This window comes from Bacillus rossius, chromosome 1 (genome assembly GCF_032445375.1).
Source record: "Bacillus rossius redtenbacheri isolate Brsri chromosome 1, Brsri_v3, whole genome shotgun sequence".
Lineage (NCBI taxonomy): Eukaryota > Metazoa > Arthropoda > Insecta > Phasmatodea > Bacillidae > Bacillus > Bacillus rossius.
The window spans coordinates 24,141,640-24,161,589 of record NC_086330.1 but is presented as its reverse complement, the minus strand read 5'-3'; the positions used below and the strand labels follow the sequence as shown (position 1 = coordinate 24,161,589).

The following is a 19,950-nucleotide window of genomic DNA, read 5'->3' as shown; positions in this document are numbered from 1 at the left end:
GAAAACACATTTCTGTTAAAAGGAAAAATCCCTGTTTTGTGGAATCCAGATGTGATGTTTGCGGGCGTCATTGCTTTTTCGTGTGCTTCACAAATTAAACTTGCCACATCATATATCGAAACTGTTTTTCCAGGGTTTCTCATCATCCACGAGTCAACCGAAGCATTATAGAAAGTTTTGAAGGCCGCAGACACTGATACATCAAGTGGTTGAAGGCGATTACTGCAGTGAGGAGGAATTGTTAAATTTGTTACCCCATTTTCCTTGGCTAACTCGATAGCCTCTATCCTTAAGTGGCTCTCGTGATTGTCCAATATCAAAACAGCAGGATTTTCTAGCGAGGAAAATGAGTGCTTCACAAAATGGTACACAACTTAAAGAGTTCACCATTCATCCATCCTGACTGTGTTGCGAGGCCAAGACTTCCAGTGGGGGCACCACGAAGCATATGTTTATTAAAATGCACTCTTGGGAAGATGATGACTGGAGGAAGAGCATTCCCTGCTGCGTTGACAATATAAAATGATGTGACGAGGCTGCCTTTCTCGCCACTTGTTACTTTTGCAACTTGCTTCACTCCTTTTCCTGCAATGATTTTGGTTGGTTTTTGAACAGTGCTGCAACTAGTTTCATCAAGATTGAAAATACACAATCCATTTGAGAAGTGGTCAGATCATTTAAGCACAGTCTCAAATTTATCGAAAAACAGCCCCACATTGTGTTTATTAAATGATGTAGCACGTGACAAATTGCAAGCTTCTGGCTGCCTATGGGATAAGTCTGGATGCCTCTTCAAAAAACCCCGGACCTACTTTATTCCAGCTTTCTTTTGGATTTTCCATGTTTCGGGACAATCAATACCATTTCTTGATTCCATTTCAAATGCTAATTCTCTGCAGTTCATCAAACTCAGGCCATAACACATAGCTGAACAAGTTAACAGATAATCTTTCAACTCACTTTCTTGTTCAGTGGTAAACACTTGGCGACTGTTGTACTTGGGACACATCCTCACGTTAGCCATTTCAGGATTATTAATTTTTTTCTCACATACCTAAAACATGAAACAATTTTGTTGAGAAAGACATACATATTTTATAAACCATAAGTAGGCCTGAATCTCATATAAATAAGCCTCACCTGTGAAGTGTCTGAAAAGCAAAACCTTTAGTTTTGGCAGCTTTTCGCACTGACAAGCCTTTCTCCACAAGTTTTACAGCTGCCCTCATGTCATCTTCTTTAAATGTTCCAATAGTTGTTTTTCTCTTCCTGTTGCGTGTCATGACTGAAAACCAATTTTTTTAAACCTTTTTAAAAATAAAATGGGTTGAATGGATATGTAAGTTTGATAATTAATGTAACTTGAAATTAAGTAGGTATCAAGTAATGTTATGTTAATTTTGCTTTGTTATTTTATAGAATAGTTATGCTTATCTAACAAAAAAAGGACATTTTTGTGTGATAATAAATATTTAACAGTTAAAATTGCATAATGTAACCAAGAACTTTTTTCATATAGTCTTCTAAAAATTAGCAAAATCCAATGTGGGGCTGGATGTTCCTGAAACAGAAGCTAGCTCTAAAATTTACACGCATGGGGTACAGTGAGACATGTCTCACTGTGCCCCATTCTGTTGTCTCATTGTGCCCCACACTACTACACACATCTATGAATTGAAAATCCTAACTTATAATAACCAGCATGTCTGTGACTCCATTAATTACTCCTCAATATGTACACATTAAGTTGATGTCTTAATAAGTAACATATAAAAACAAATATAAGTATGAAAAATAATAAACTAAGGAAAGAAAATATTTATTTTCTTACCTGAAAACCAACACTTAAAAATATCTGGTTAATATCAGGTGTCATCAACATTATAAAACAATCAAAATGGAGGTCACGAAGGGTACCAACATGGGAAATATTGAAACAAATTCCCATTTAGTAATAGATGGAGTTAAAAGACATGTCTCACTCTGGCCCACTCTCCCTACTTACATTATGTACCTTTCTTGTGCATACAGACCTGAGGGAAAATTAAAGTGCAAAACTCTGGATGCTTAAATGTATTCAGTATGTGTGTTCATTCCAATGCATATTCTGTTACACTTGTACAACGTATGTAAATAGTATAAGAGCATGCACTTGAGTTTTCATCTGTCCAACGTCACAATATCTGTGTACATATCGACATCTATACTTGCCTAAAGCTTCTTGCTGTGGTGTATTGGTTTTTATGATTGTTTTCAGTATGCAGAAGAGGGAAGAACTGAGTCAGGACTTGACGGAAGTTGATAGTGAAACTGGCTAGTAAGGGCTATAATTTGAGGGAAAAAGTAAGTAATAAGACTATCCAGCAGGATTCAATGAACAAAGACCTAAGAAGAGTCCAATGTTATTCACCTGAACCAGGCTCTTAGATTCAAAATTTGCCAATGACTGTAAGAAAAGCCTCAATAGTTTTGGAGCAAAGAAATGTGGACCAATAAAAGAAAACTTAACATTTTTGGGTCTGATGTCACCCATAATGGTTTTATAGCTGCATGTTATCTAAGGGGATTGGGAATATTCAATGAATGGACAACATTGTGAATGGTACAATCTATAACGACATTTAAAAGCAAGTGCTTGCAAATTGGATTTACGTAGTAACCTTTTGGGAAAGAATTCTAAATATTAAGCTATGTACTACTTTCAACAGGACAATAAGCGTCGTGGAATGTTCCAAAGCAACTAAAAAATCTTTCCACAATCGGCAGACTTAAATCCCATTGAGCATTTGAAGAATAATGGTAATACCAAAAAATTTTGTTTAAACACATTTTTGATATAACCAACCATAACTGCAAGGGGTGGAAAAAACAAGGGTTGGAGGATAAAAAAATATTGTAATTCCATTAGTAAGCACACTAGAATCCATTTGAATTGTTTGTAAATGGTATAATTTTTATTTAAAACTTACGTTTGAAATATTTTTTTAAATGAACCATTGCAGAAAAGGGATGGGGAAAAAAGTATAATTAAAAAAATATATATCCATGTGACATACACTATCAAATCCTTTCTTGTACTGTAAAACCTTAAAATATTATCTACAACTTTCACTCGAAATAATTTTTTATACAACCAACCATTTTAGCAAGGGGTGTAAAAAAAACAAGGGTTGAAGGACAAAAAAATTTCTTTACTCTCTTAGTAGACACACTTTCAAATTCATTAAAATTGTTTATAAGCTGTTGGTGGGCATGTTACAATATTAAATAAATAAATTTTAACAAACTTTTGTCAAACAATTTTTGATAAAATGAACCAAGGGATGGAATAAAAGGAGTAGAATTTTAAAAAATTCATTATTGACGTACCAAATACACTATTAAATCCATTCTTGTTTATTGTAAAACCTTAAAATATTATCTACAACGTTTGTTTGAAATTATTTTTTATGTGACTAACCATTATAGAAAGGGGTGTCAAAACATTCATAACTCTCTTCGTAAGCACACCATCAAACCTGTTCAAATTGTTTGTAAATATTATTTTTTCAATCTAAATCTTGGTCTGAAACATTTTTTGATAAGATGAACCATTATGCAAGGTGTTGATAAAACAGGGAATAAAAATATGAATCAAACTTCGGTGCCATGTATACTATTGAATCCGTTCTTATTTATTTTAACTTCCTAAATTTGTCTAAAACCAGGGGTGGAAAGAACAAGAGTTGAAAGACAAAAAAATAATAACTTCTTTAATTAGTTTCACTATCAAATCCATTATAATTTATTGCAAAAATTCTAAACATTATCTAAAACCTTTGGTTGAAACAATTTTTGAAGAGATGAATATTACAGTAAAGTCAGGAGGGTTAGGGGGTTGTAAAAAAAAACTTCATTCTTCCTTACTATCAAATTTGTCCGGATTTAATTTAAATCATGATGTTATTCGAACCCTTGGTCCAAAGCAAATTTTTATGAGCCCACATATCAGTGCAAGGGATAAAAAAAAGTGAAGATCACAAAATTCACTACTACTTTAGCAGGCATAATATGGAAAATTGTTCTAAGCTAGTCGATGCTGGATACCTCGAGTTCAAAACATTCGAAATATTTTTGCTGCATAGAATATGAAAAAATGTTTTATCTGTAATTTTTTAATACTAGAGAATATTTCCAGAATAAGCAGGTACAGTACATACTTTGAAATCCACCTTTGCCTGTAGGTTGTGCCAAAAAGGATATTTTTTAATTGCAAAGCATTAATTCAGCCAATGCAATGCATTTGCTCCAGTTTTTTATGCAGAAGTAAGATACATATGAATGAACTACCTAAAAATTTTATTACTAAATTAATTTTCATCACTGTAGGAAATAGATTCAGTAAAATTTATCAATAGACATGAAAATGTATTTTTTAATAAAAGCTACTATACCTGATGTAAACATTTAGATCAGTAACTTAAAATTACTTGATTGTCAATTACATCCATTACTTACACCTAGTTCTAAGTTTTAACTTCTTGATGAAATTAAAGCATTGAAACCTTATTTATTCTGTTGGTTGAAGAGCTTAAAAATTGGATTTAATAAATTTTGTAATGTTTGCAGGTTAAATAAACAAATACTTGTTTTTTTTATATATATAATTTAATTATTTTTATTTACAAAAATTAGTTCATATATTTCAAATTATTTTACATTTATAATTTCATGCACCATTTTGCTATAATTGTAATCTATATTTACGCTTTTAACTATGTTCTTTTTATTAAGTGTAAAAATAATGTTATTAAAACCATCACACTGTGTGCTAAAGAGTCTCCAATATTGATGGTAGGGTGCGAGATTGAGACAAATAAATGTGTCTTGCAATAGCTTTCAATTAACTTGTACCAATTTATTCACGTTTTCACTTCTGAAACACACTTAGTGAAAAAGCTCTGATGCAGAGCACTTCAAAAGGAAATAAAAAGGGTACAGCACCTGAAATAGCACCTAATTGGTCAAGAAATTAAGAAATATAAAAACTGTGAGACACACACACACACACACACGAATCAAGTTTTTCTCTTAAGACTGGATTTCCTTCATGTTCAGTTAAAAGTTAATTAAGTGCAAGTTGTATAATTCTTACTCAAAATGTAGGCAACAAGCTAAAGTTCCTAACTACTCCACAAATTACGTATATTTTAAGGCTAGTTTATTCAGTCAGCAGACATCTATAAAACATTATGTAGATTTTGTATTAGTTACTATTTATAACGTAATATGTTCCCAGAAATACAGTTATGAATGAGAGCACTTACCGTTCGTTCATAACAATATATTTTTCTTTTGTTAGAAGATGTGTTAGTTCAGTATTCAGTATCTAGTACTACACTGTCTATGAAACCTTGAATTTTTAATAGACAATTATAGTTTTTACTCTGTATGTAGTAAATACTGCAAACCATTTATTTTTATATAGAAATTTATCTACCATATGTTATTTCTTTCAAACTATCTGACAGCATAAGAATTAGAAGCTGTTGTCATTGTATTTTCTCACTAGCAAATGTTTACTGGTATGCATACTGCAAACTGTCTGCAAGATGTCAGTCCCAGCACATGAGATCAGTAAAGCCGTCGCTAGTAGCGGTCGCTCCTGCGGTCCCTGTCGGAGTACTTCCCGGAGTACTTGCTGACCGCGGAGTAGCGGTCGCTGTAGCGGTCGTCCGGGAACTTGTCCTGTGCCTGGTCGCTGATCTCCGGCGACCCTATGGTCTTCTGCCAGTGGTGCGTCCAGTAAAGCTCGTCGGGGTTCACCTCCCGCGGGGACTTGGCGTCCTTGCACACGTACACGCAGTAGACGATGCTGCCGAACAGCGTGAGGAATCCAAACACCAGAAACACGATGCCGAGTATCCTGAAACATCGGGCAGCACTCCAGCTTGTGATGTACCACAATTGATGCGTAATAAAAAACAGAGAAAAAACCGCTGATTATTTTCAAATTGCCGTTACAACGGTCCATGAATGTGGACTTAAAAGTGGTTAAAGCTTTAGGCTAGGTCTTGCACCACGCTGAGTAGTAAAATGAAATACAAAAGCTAATACTGCAAAGTTGTGGCAAAATAACTAGATAGCAAGACCCTCAGACACTATGGGAAACACTGGCCAAATAGCATTGGTGCAGCTAAAGAGAGATTGCTTTCAGCAATTTTACACTCCTCACCACCAGATTCGATGCAATCACTTGCCTCACTTATTTCTTACTGTTTTCCATAATGTCCCTATTACAATTTTTGTCCACAGCCAAAAGGTGTTTGTGTCTGCTTATTTGGCAGTTATTTTCTTACTTCTTAAGCACTTAAAGTTCACTCTGCCCATGGCAATATTTACTTTTGTGATGGAAGGATCAAAAACAAACAAATAAATATCCATTTATGCCAAGCATGTCACAGCTTTATTTACGAAGAGAATTATTAAACTTAACATTCATAATTTTAAACGTGCATGTCATTTGGCCTACATCTTAAATTTTGGCATGCAATGAAAGAATATGCAATAACCCACTGCTCCAATATATATATATTTGGATTTTAAGGTGTAAAATAGTGCTATTTTATCAGTTTTCAGTACTTAACTTTAAATATTGTAATGGTAATAATATTATTATTAATTTTTTTATAAAAAAATTGTTTGATTTATGAAGTAAGAAATTAATTAAAGATATTTTTATCAAGTGTCAAAGCTCGACAATACAAAAAAAAAAAGAATAAAAAGGGTTAGGTTTCGGCAGAACTGATGTATTCCTGGAAACAATTAGCTCTAGCTTGAAGAGTTACATGACACCATGTCGTTTCAATTCTATACACACACAGCGATCCTTACACTTTTGGAAGCCCAGTCAACACCTGCTTATAATTACTGCGCTGGTTAAATACAGTAGGTGTAAGATATTTGAAAGCTTGGGACCCGTCACGGCGTCACAACCTTATAGCTTCTGCTCTCGACAGGGGTAGGGGAAGGAAAGGAGAATCGGTAGGGCTCGCTTACTCTTCCCCTCCAGTGCAGTGGCCGGTGATAGCAGTAAGACACCCGGGCTTTTAGCTAACCTGCTTTCAGTTAAGAAAAAATAATTGGGGCTAAGAGGGGGGTTAGAACCCCTAATCTCCCCCCCCCCTGGTACGCCCCAGGCTCTCAGTGGCGTAGCTAAGGTGACTGGCGCCCCTGGCCAGAATTGAAAATGGCACCCCATCTTGGATTAAAAGAGAAGAGTTAAGTACCGAAAACTGCTAAAATAGCACTATTTTACACCTTAAAATCCAAATTTTTTCCGGGGGTAGACTCCCGGACCCCTAGCTTTATTGGGGGGGGGGGGGCCATCCTATTTAACACCCCCCCCCCCCCCCCCCATACAAAAATCCTGGATCCGCCACTGGTGGGCACGGTGTTGTACAGTGCTGACCGGTGCTGTACAGTGCTCACCACACGAACAAGGGCTCCCGGAACTGGATGACGACGACGAAGCCCAGCGTGACGAGGATGAGCCCCAGGTTGAGCAGCAGCATGAGGCAGCACATGCCGCGCGTGTTGGGGCAGAAGGGGTTGGGCGCGGCCATCGTCTCCACCACGACGCCCCCCTTGCGCGAGGTCCTGGTCTTCACTGTGGACGCCTGGGAGGGGGCGCGCCCGCTGCGGTACGAGTAGTGGCTGGGGGCCCGGCTGTGGTGGCTGTACCGGGACCCGCGGCTGCAACAGTCGTCCGCTCCTGCAAGCTGGCGTCTCCCCCCCCTTCCCAATAATAAAAGTCTTCAATTTCGTCCCCTCCAATAAAATATTTGGTTTCGTAGTTATATTAAAAATATAATTTCTGTGATACAACCCATATGTTGCGCATGGTGCATTTAGTCCAATCGTGGTAATGTGAGCACTTTTTAATTCAATCTTCGTGTAAAATCGAAATCAGGTCCGATACCGAATACAGATATGTTAACTGTGGTTTTTACAAATTTGTTCTCTGAAAATATTTTTTTAGAAAAAAATAAATTATGTATTGCTACCAACTATAATTAGAATATTTAGGAAAGAAAAATGCCTATAAACCACCTTTTTGCTCCTTCAAACACCAAATTACCCGGGGGACCGGACCCCCCGCTTTTTTTTCTTCCAGGGGACGGATATTCCTCAACAACTAAATCAATTGTAAGTCCCCCCCCAAAAAATATATCCTTGCGACGCCCATGTCTCTGTTATACATTGTACGCTAGAGACGCACCATGCAAAATGTCCAGACTACACGAGGAGCAATAGCGTTATCGAAAATATGCTTCAACTTCCAACTTTCTTGCGTTTTGGCTTGCCTTTCCGACGGCCATATTTGAAGAGAATTGTTCCGAAAACTTTAAAAAAAGACGTAGACATTATGTGCATAGACGCCCAATGTTCTTTTTATTATATACTTGCATCATGTTCACTGTGTGAACTGTGAAGGTTAAACAACGTTTTAAAAAATCATAATTGACAATTTTTTATTTTCATTTTCATGATAGATGTGGCGTACTGTGCTAAAGCATCGTGCGTTCCCTGCATAGTTTACAAACCATTAAATTTTTTTCTTGTAACAATTTATTATTTAAGATTTAACCTTGTTAAGCAGTTGTGTCCCTTAATTTTACGGGTCCTGGGCCATTTACTTTAGAGGGGCCCTAATATTTTGGTATCCCCATAGAATGGGAATTCGGAGGTTTTTTTTTTGAAAAATTTGAAAAATAAACTCTTTAAAACAACCCTTTTTTCTATAGCCAACCTGGAACTTGAACTTCGACAATTGTATTGCTAAACTCATCTTAAGAAATTTAGTTATTATTTTTTTTAATGATATTACGTTCAAGTTATACTGAATATGGGTCTACAATTGAATGACAGAGTGTCAGTATTAAAAGGGGCGGTGCCCTAGGGTAGCCCCTATGACGTACGCTCGGACCGTTGCCCCTAGCGAGTGTCGGTGAGACGGGATGGTGAGTGCGACGTTTACTGGTGCTACTGGCGCGCAATCTTCTAGTCGTGCATAGGAGTCCATGAAATCGGAGCGGTAATCATAATATAAGATTGCGAAGATATGAAGATAGGTTTAATGCAAGGACCTCGAGTGCTTTCAAGATACTTCACAAGGCATTTCATGTTTAAAAAATATTCTGAAAACACGCGTTTTAATCATTTTCACTTTCTAAAAGAACTGTTAATAAAAATGAATACGTAAACAGAACTACTAACTCGCCCTTAGAGCATTCTTAAATGCTTTTCGTATCAGACACCACTCGGATATTTCGAGCAGTTTTCTCGTCTGGTGGTTTGTTTCTGAAGCTCTACACACAGTGTGTGTGCCCGGGTGGGCGGGGGCCTTAAGAATGGTCTGTGATGTGATCCAAACATGCGCACGCCCTTCTAGCACGTTGCCAAATGTGTCCCATGCTACAGGTCGTAGCACAGGTACCATCTAGCCCAACATTTAGCACATGGCAGCCCATCAGAAGCTAATAGAGCTGCCAAGCTGAAGCATACATAAATTAAATTTAACAAAAGATACACATCACTTAAAAACTATGATTTGAAGCATGTCTGAGGCTACGGCCACGCAGGGCGCCACGATCGCCATGCGAGTGAAATACAGCCAGCCAGCTGCATCTCAGCTGTCATTGGCCACACAAAGTTATGTTCGCTGTGTTGGCGACGTCGCCAGGTGTTTGGTTCTCGGCTACTTCTCTAAGACTTCGCTGACTTCGCGCATGCGCAGATAAACAAAAACACCTGTTTTCGTGCGGAACTGTGCTGTACTTCTGCGTTTCCTTTTTATGAAGTTTAATTTATCTAAGTAGGCTATTGTGCTTTAATTTGTCAAGTCGATAGAAAAGTTAATTAAAATATTAGGAAAATATTCATGTTTATGGAATAAATCTATGGAAAAAAATATAGAAACTGATGTTTTATATATGCAATCTATAGATTTTAACGAGAGCTGACGATTTGAACTCAAACGAACGTCGTAGCTTCGAGTCTAATGTTATACTAAATGGAAATCTCGAAACGCAGCAAAATTACCTCAAAATGGCGGCGCTACCCCCTCCACCGCGCGCAATGCGTCACAGTCCTCACTACTTAGCGTAACGAATTTTTTGATCCTTCGTCTATCCAGTGGTGTAATTAAATTTTGAATGGAGATCATAGATATGTAGCTGCAACATCCAACTTTATCCCCCGATTTTGTTATTTTTTTTTAATAGCCTCCCACTATTGAACCAATTTTAAAGACGTATTCACGTCAAAAAGCAATATTCGCGCATGCGCTAATCTAAAACTGTTTGAGTTACTCTTATACTGTGACATTGAACCAACACACTACAACGCTTACATTTGATACTATTAAAATGTATAGCTAAAACATTCTTGTATGCACAGCAGAAAGACTCGGGACGTGGGAGAGAGCGGGTACCTGATCTCGGAGGGCGCCCGGTAGGCGGCGCTGGTGACGTAGATGTCGGAGCCCTCGGGGTCGGAGGGCGGCGGCCGGGGGCGGTGCGCGCGGTGCGGCCTGGCGGGCGGCTCCCGCGGCACGTACTCGGAGGCCGTGCGCTGGCTCTCCTCGCCGTCCGTGGAGTAGCCCCTGTTGGCGTACATGGGCGCGGGCGAGTGCTGCGACACGGGGCTCGCGGCCACGTAGTGGTTGCTCTTCAGCTTGCGCGCCATCGCCTGCGGACAGGACGTGCAGTTGGGCATGGTGGTAACCGGGGGGGGGGGGGGAGATTACCTCCCCCTGCAGAGGTAGCCAGGGGGGGAGTTATCTCTCCCTGCAGGGACGTAACTAGGGGGAAAGTTACCACCCCCTGCAAGGAGGTAGCAAGGGGGAAAGTTACCACCCCCTGCAAGGAGGTAGCAAGGGGGAAGTTACTTCCCCCTGCAGGGAGGTAGCAAGGGGGAAGTTACTTCCCCCTGCAGGGAGGTATCGGGGGGGGGGCCGTTACCTCCCCCTGCAGGGAGGTAGCCAGGGGGAAAGTTACCACCCCCTGCAAGGAGGTAGCAAGGGGGAAAGTTACCACCCCCTGCAAGGAGGTAGCAAGGGGGAAGTTACTTCCCCCTGCAGGGAGGTATCGGGGGGGGGGCCGTTACCTCCCCCTGCAGGGAGGTAGCCAGGGGGGAAGTTACCTCCCCCTGCAGGGACATAGCCAGGGGGGAAGTTATCTCTCCCTGCAGGGAGGTAGCCAGGGGGGGAAGTTACCTCCCCCTGCAGGGAGGTAGCTATGGGGGGAAGTTATCTCTCCCTGCAGGGACATAGCCAGGGGGGGTAGGACCGGATCATTCCAATACAGATTTTAAAAGAAAAGAAACTAAGATAGAATAAGAAAATTACAGCAATTTTGTTACATTAGGTTACAGAGAGAGTATTTCGGAAGGATTATTGTAAATCTTGGTGGGCTGCACTAATGTATGTCCTCCCCATTATGGCACGACACGCCTCTTACACAGAAGCGGTAGGGATTGTGTTTCGAAGAATTCTATAATTCATGTCGGTTTTCATTTAATAACACACACACATTATATATATATATAAAATTCTCGTGTAACAGTGTTAGTTATCATACTCCCCCGAAACGGCTTGACCGATTTTTATCAAATTTTGTATGCATATTCAGTAGGTCTGAGAATCGGCTACTATCTATTTTTCATACCCCTAAGTGTCCACCCCAAAAATATTTTTTTTTTTTTTTAATTTTTGGAGAACATTTTTTATTTTATTTTTTTTATAATGTGGCATTAAAAAATACATACAACCCTAAATTTTCACCCTTCTACCCCCAACCCCTAATGTTCAATAGAATTTTATATCTTTAACCCCGGTCGATAGCTGATCAATTAACACTTGATCAACCTTCCCCGCCTACAGCGAGCTCATTACCTGGATTAACACATAGACCACATATTAATATGAAATTCCATCCCTAAGGGAGCGAAAAAGTGAGAATTACATTTTATAACAGAAAAAATCATAGGTCATAGACATACAAAAAGTGAGTGAGTGTCATTTCTCGATGTCTGACACACTATAATACACATAGTAAGGTCTGGCAAATTAATATTTTTCTCCTTGGTGAGACCAGTCCGCTTAGAGGCGCTAATAACAGTTTTGTTCTTAACTTCGTCAATATATAGAGTTGCCTTGAATTTTAAACACACCATCGTTTGATGCGTTTGTCATGTCTTTAATTTTCGTTTGTTTGTGCCGTATGCGTTCCTATACCATTCATACGATTGCCATGAAATTTTGGTGATTTGTTATGCGCATGCCCATGAAGGTTACTGAGACGGTATAACTATTTTTCAATAATTGGAGCACGAATCGTGTCAAAAAATGTGTTTATTTCATTTTATATAGCGGCACTTCGTCTGTGTTTGTTGTATAAGTGCGCACGCATAACACAATTTATTTAAATATAAAAGAGAGACAGAGATAGAGTGATATACCTATACATATAGAGTGAGATAGAGACGGAGAGATAAGTTGAGATAGAGCGAGGTATAGAAAATGAAATGGGTTAGATAAAGAGATATACCTATAGATGTATAGAGCTATATAGAGATTTATATATAGAAGAGATAGAGATAGTGCAGGGCCGGTGCAAGGTAAATTGGCGCCCTAGGCGAAAAAAATTAATGCAACCCCCCCCCCCCCCCCCCCCACGCCGGACACCCCAAAAAAATTTCCCTGCCTCAAAATACATCACGTAAGCCTACGATTTTGTCAACAATCAAATGTAAGCAGGCTTGTGTTTTTTTTTGTTTTTTTTTTCTTATTACAAATCATAAACAGGTCACCGGGGACTTTAAATAATTACTTATATCAATATAAACATTCCAAACTGTTACAAAAATCCATTAAAAATTTTTTTCTGAAATTTCACTCCCATTTATTTCAAAGAAATCGTTTTACAATAGCAACAAGTTTTGCGTGTTTGTAGAAATTTATACGACTAAACGTCATCCAGGAAAGTGTTCCCACTTAAAAACTTTCTCTGTTATTTGAAATACACCAGTTGTTCAGATCCAACCACAAAGGCGTATAGCATATGTTATATATACATACTGTTACATGCGTGCTAGGAGGCAAGGCCAGGTACCTGAGCGGGCCTTCCAGCGAGGCTGGCCAGCGGCCCAGCACGGGCGCTGGCGTCACGCATGCCACGCGTGCCCGGCCGGATCACAAGGGTCTGGCTAACCACCCCCCTCCGCTCCTCGTTCACCACCCCGTCACGGACTATTGTCACCGACACTTTAACCGGCCTGGGAATTCTGCGGGTTTCCCGAGGCCACCGCTCCGAGTGGCGCGAATAAACGCCGCCTTTCTGGACTTTTCAGGCGTCGGGTCGGTCAGTAGAAATTATTTTTATTTGATTCCACATCTGAACTAAGCATTCGGGTGCTCACTTTATATATATATATTACTTGACTAAAATCTGAAATTAGGCAATACAATAAATAAATCATAAATCCAAAGTCCGAGCCTTGAAACCAAAATACCTCATTCAGGCGAGTAGGCATATGGGTATTTTAAGTCTCGGCTTCACCCACAATGTTGACTGATAACATTTCTGTGTCGTTACTTTTGTTCTAGGGTGATTCCCGCGGGCGGATGTTTTTACTGCACAAGCATTTCACATTTTCTTTTACTGCAAAACTTATTGCCATATAGGATACCACACGTTGTCTGCTGTTTGAGTTAAGTCCAGAAGCAAGCATGGGCATAGATCCCAGGGGGTTCCAAAGGGTCCCCCCCCCCCCTCTTTCCTGGAATCATAAAGCGGCTCACTGATGACTTGTGTGGGTTAGACCCACGCGCAAAACTTGAGTCAAGTTCCCCCCCCCCCCCCCCAAATACTTTTTCCACGTCGTTGCTAATCCTACAGATTTCCTGCCCCTGGAGGTAAATATTCATAACTAACTAATTTGGTTTTGAATATTACATAATATTAACATTCTAGAAGTTCGTTTCCTGCGATTGTACAGCAGCAGAAGCGTACGCAGGATTTACAAATTAGTGTGTGTGTGAGGTGAAGGGGGGGGGGGGGGGGTAAAGATGGAAAAGAACCAATTTTCCCAGCTGTTTCTTTCAAATTCTTTCCATTCGTTGGGGTGAGAATGATAGATTTGTTAGTTTTAACTTCTGAAGACACGTTTCAAACATAGTTCTTCGTGCGGATGTGGAATGAACAATAGGAACTATGAATGCAAGATGGCGGGTGATGAGTGGGTCAGCGCTGGGGGGAACAGGTCCGCGGCGAATGTCCTTGGAAAGAGAAACCAGGTGGAAGAGGGCGGCGCGAGTGGGTGTGCAGTTGCGCTACAGTAGTCACAGAGCACTTTCACTGGCCGAGAGCCGGCCGGTCCATCAGATAGCGCCGGCGCCGCTGCACAGTCGCCCAGTCGCCGAGTCGCGTCCGTCTGGCCGCCATGTTCGACCATGCCGTCCGACTAGTTTCCTAGCGTGCCACATTCGCGTAGTTCATACATCTTGTTCGCAACATGACCGTAGATTGAGTGGCTTTACTCGAGAGATTTATACAAAATTGAGATTAAATCAAATGCGTAGCCTATTAATGAAATTTCGATACAATTTCTTGAAAATGTGTTCGACTTTAATATACATGTGGGCCAAAACAGTTTACTTTTACGCCTACGCGCTTTTGTGATTTTTGTTTACTTTTTTGAGTACCTACTTCGTTTGGTGTGTGTAACAAAATGATGATCAACACTAAATTAAATAAATCTAAGATTATAATTTTTGTTTGGAAATTATTCTTGCGCTATCTGACATATTATATCTTGTTGGCGAAGATTATTCATGGCGTCACTTCGGAAGTTCCAAGTACGCCAGCTCCGGTCAGACAGATCCGCTCAGCGCGACTGTACCATCAGCACCTGAGGTCACAGGTCACGTGGACCAATCAGATGCCATATCCGGATCTGCGACGCATCAGACACACGCGACTGCGCGAATGTGGCAAGGAATGCATTTACCCTCGCGCTACGGGCGTGCGTTCAACACCGGCCGGCGATTCACTCGCTCAGGGACGCATCTAGGCTTTCCTCCTTCGCCTGAAGCACGAGATGTGATTAGCACCCCACCCTCCCCTTTTATCCTCTCCAACAGCAATAAAAGTACGAGACATAATTTTATTTGCCCCCGTGTACTTTGGGTTAAATTAAACCCCGTGTACGTACGTACCAGTGTTTGAGTGTATGTTTTACTTCACGTACCGTAAATTCATGGAAACACAAAAAAAAATTACAGTTTTAAATATGTAACAATGTTTGATTACAATATTTAAAAAAAACATTTGACAGAGTACAGAAACTTAACTTATTTTTTACTGTGGCATTACTTATACTTAAATCCTATATGTGATATTAGTACATATTGTTTTTTTTATTCGCCTTTTCTTTCACGTTTTGTGGTCAACTAAACAGTCACCCATCCTGCGCCCCCTCCAGCCAACATCAGCCCCGCGCAGACGCCAGACGCCAGCTCATCGCTCGCTCGGGTGACTTGGCGGCTGGTGGCAAGTAACACCACCATCTTCCGAGAACTCGCGTGTTTTCACGATTATAGTGTTTTTTTAAATGAAGCTGATTTGACCCAACAAACCTTTCATTTTATTTACCTACGTTCATCTGGACGAGAAAAAATTTACCCACCCAGAAAATATAATGAAATAATATTTTACGAGAAGTGTATTTCCATAATACATCTAATCTAACTTAAGTTTTTACTTTCATACAAAAGTTTAAAAAAAACCACAATAATCGTAAAATTCGCGTGTCCGACTTGGACTTAAATGCACTCCGGTTTCTCTTCCAAGTTTGAGAATCCCCACGAACAGATAATAAAATGGTACTTCTGTACACTAGCCACCATTTTGTAAAAAAAAAAAAAAAAAAAAAAAAAACCCTCTCGCGTTTACATGAATGCGTACATAAGTCATCCCTTGATGTGTCATACACCTGAAAGTTAATTTATGTTTCAAACATTAGGTGAGCCATGTTAGGCCCAGGTTCCTTGATATATGTATCTCCAAAATGCTAAAACATTTATCGGGAAAAAGTGCTATCGTTTTATCAAAACAAAAAAAATTGGAAAATGCCTCATGCAACCAGCATCACTCGTCCAGCAAGTTACCTTGTGTCCTTTCTTTGAATATATATATATATATATATATATATATATATATATATATATATATATATATTCAAAGGTCCTTTCAAGTACTCTGTACGAACGACTAAGAGTTGGCACACATAGACACCTACGTACTGTCGTAGTCTTAGATTGTAACGGTGGCCGCCTGGCTAAACCGCCAAACTGCTTTCTTGGAAGTGGTTGTTTGATCAGTTTTGACAATTTTGATTAGTTTTGGGAACGAATTCCACAAAATACCGCTTCCCTTTCCATATTTTTATACTATGTTAAGGTTTATTCTTTTCAAAATGTAGTATTAGTTATAATGTAAGAGTTATTTCAATTAGACACTTCAATTTATACACATTTATGCCGCCATTTGCATAAATACTAGGCGTACATTTATGTGCATAAACAGGACGTGATACTAAAAGCGTAGGTACATAAAGTATGTGTGTTTTTGTTTTTCATATTAAAGGTTTATGAAAAAGTAACCTAGGAGCGGGTGGAAGACACGTAGCATACAAAGAATATCTGATGTTACTTCAATATGCGCCAGCGAGAAAGACCCATTTTGTCCATACGTTCGTGTTTACTAGGTGCCAACACTGCATTTCCTCCACGCGCTTGCACACGCAGACACTTTTGGTAGCCGTGGCCTGTGCTGACAGTATTCACGATGCAATTATACCAACTTCCAGCTTCATAAGTTCCCTGTTCTTTAAATATTCAGAGGTCGTATTCCAAATACACGGCCTCCATTTAATCTCGTCAATAAAACGTTCAACATTGCAAGTCACTAATTTGCACTTTACTTCTCAGTAAAGTCCACACCCAACAACAAGCAAGTGGATCTGTCAGTGATCTTGGATTGTGGAGGGGGGAGTTTGGAAGCGCTGTGGAAAAAAAAATGAGTACCACACAACACAATGCTATTAGCAAACGCTCAAAATCTGCGCATCGTAACTACGATCGTTCCGATTTACAAAACTTTACGTTACACCGCGAATAAGAAGAATCCTTTGAACGCTTGGTTAATTGGGGGGAGGGGGGCTGAGAATGCCTACTTTTGTATGAAACTCCCATTTAATCCAATGTTAATAATGTGTTCCACATAGGCGTACCCAGGAATTTTTTTCGGGGGGTGTTCTTCCAGATTTTTAAGAAAAACTGCACAAACACCAAAAATTAATTATTTCTTGAATAAATAAATATAATAGTCTCAAATTTCATTTTTTAACCTGGGATATTGTTGATATGTAATTTGTACGTATTTTTTCTTTCAATTAACTTACGTATGTTCACATTACAATATTAAAATACCTTCAAAACCCCCCAAAAAAGATATATATATATATATATATATATATATATATAAAATTAGTTAACTTAACGAATTTACGTACGCACTTTACAAACTTATTCCTAATAAGTTGACGGCATGACAATAGAATAATTGCTGTATAATTTGATTTTAAGGGTGATAGCAACTAAGGCCGGAATTACAATAGCCCGTCCATCCGTCATCCGTCTGTCAATGACGTAACCTGCACCCAATAAGATGGACTGAAAAATGTCATCCACTCGTCCGTCTAAAGCTTGGTAACTTTATACTTTTGACGGGTGAACGGATGAAACTATAACCTCCTAATGTCTTCCAGGTGTTTGCATATAAAATATTATATTAAAATGTATTCAAGTTTGTTTAATTGTTTAGCTGATTCCAAAATCATTTCTTAACTTACGTTTAGACACGTTTCGAAAGCTCTTTTTTGAAACAAAAATGGTCTAAGTCACGGAAGTATTATAATTACGTATGGTAACTCTGGAAACGTGCAAATACATACCGAAAAAAAAAACCACTCTGAATTTAATGAATTTCAAGTTCTTACTTTACATAATTGTTTATTAAGTAATATAATTACATATGATTATTTTTTTCCCCAGATTGTTAAGTTTTCTCAACAGTTAGTTGTCAGCACTGACATGGAGAAATATTATGACGGACGAGCGGAGTGTTGTAAATCGCCAGCCGACCTACGTAGCGTAGTCGGATGCACACCGGCTTATGGTGGAGAGGTTCTGGGTTCGAGTCCCGGGTAAGGCATAGGAGTAAAATCGAGACATTCAAAATATACACTTGCGTTGAAAGATGATAAAAAAGAATAATGAAATTGATATTTCTGGCTAAACGGATACTGCTCAAGGCCAAAATCCAAGCAGTGAAGTGAAATGAAGTTGTATATCGCTTGGCGGCTGACGGACGAACGGATGACGGACGGATGCGACGGGCTGTTGTAATCAGGCTTTACAATTCAAGTGTAGCAAAACAGAATTAAATCTATATACTTATATAAAAATCTCGTGTCACGATGTTTGTCCGGGCTAATTTCTGAAACTACTGCATTGATTTTAATGAAATTTCGCCCAAATATTTGTAACTTTGTTCAACTTTATATATAGGCTACATTTTATTTCGATTAATGACAGAGTTTTCCGAAAATCAGCTCCCAAGGGTGGTTAAGCACTGGCAACAGTGGGTACTCCATCTCCATGACAACGGGATTTTGCATTGTTTATGCCTTCTGCGTCTTCATGGCAACGAGCATCGCTTGGATCGATTTTTTTTCAATTCGAGGCATATTTCTGTATAGATTTAATTATTATTTTATCTAAAATTATTTAAATTTAAAAATATATTTGTGCGAAATACAACTGACTGACTCATTACGATTGACTTGAAATCTTTCAACCGATTGAAACTTAGCATAGTTACTCATTTTGTGATGTATGTAGACGCTCACTAAGATATGATTTTCCGAAAATTAGCTCCCAAAGGGAGTTTTGAGGGTGTAAAATATCAAAATTCCAGTTTTTGGTAGAAAATCACTATGGCAACGGCTGTTGCTTTGTTGATGCTTCATTCGTCTCTATGGCAACAACTAATTCACTGTTAATGCAGTCCTCATCACCGTTGAAATTTTACGGGGACTTTAAAAATCAAAAATTGCCTTTTTTTTTTTTCAATTTTATATCCTACAGACTTGAACTTGACAGTATTGTTCCTCATGTTATGCAGGATGACGTTTTCCGAAAATCAACTCCCAAGGGTGGTTAAGCCCGGGCAACAGTGGGACAGCGGGATTTTGCATTGTTTATGCCTTCTGCGTCTCCATGACAACGAGCATTGCTTTGATTTTTTTTCCATTCGAGGTGCGGCAGTGGCGTACCCACAAGGAGGGGCATGTATAATGAGCGGCGCAAGAGTGTACTGCCTGCAAACTGCCGTAGCGAAGTACGGGTACATCAATTGTACGTTGCGTGCACGAGTCGGGAAACCATCGGTGCTGCTCGTTTTCTCTCCGATACATTACAAAGCATTGTAATAAATTGTTGTCGAAATTAATTGCATTTTATTTCATTTTTTATTACTGTAAATGGGATATTTAGTCTCATTTTTTCCCCATTAGTATAGCCGTGCGAAGCTGGTTCGGGCAGCTAGTATATTATATATATATATAATAAATTATATTGTTCTGTTACAATTTTCGCTAAAAACACCTACACATTGAGTGGAGGCAATTAAGCTACTGACTCAAACACAACTTCACACCACGTTGCACTCAACGAGGTCCCTTTCATCTGAGGCGAGAAATTTACATTTCAGCTTTTCAATGTTTGTAACAGTCGTTTAAAATTACGCACCTTGCGATAATCAAACTTTTTTCTTCGTGTTATAC

General features: G+C 39.1%; 1 protein-coding gene across 1 annotated transcript in view; it reads right to left on the bottom strand.

Annotated features, from left to right (window-relative positions):
• Window positions 1–4,874: 4,874 nt before the first annotated feature.
• LOC134533228 (uncharacterized) overlaps window positions 4,875–19,950 on the bottom strand; it is a 47,848-nt gene continuing 32,772 nt past the window's right edge. Inside the window, exons 2-4 of the mRNA XM_063370631.1 lie at window positions 10,475–10,731; window positions 7,471–7,734; window positions 4,875–5,905 (exon numbers count right to left, since the gene is read on the bottom strand). Coding sequence (XP_063226701.1) covers window positions 5,629–5,905; window positions 7,471–7,734; window positions 10,475–10,728 — 795 coding nt within the window. The 5' untranslated portion in view covers window positions 10,729–10,731 and the 3' untranslated portion in view covers window positions 4,875–5,628. The remainder of the gene's footprint in view (window positions 5,906–7,470; window positions 7,735–10,474; window positions 10,732–19,950) is intronic.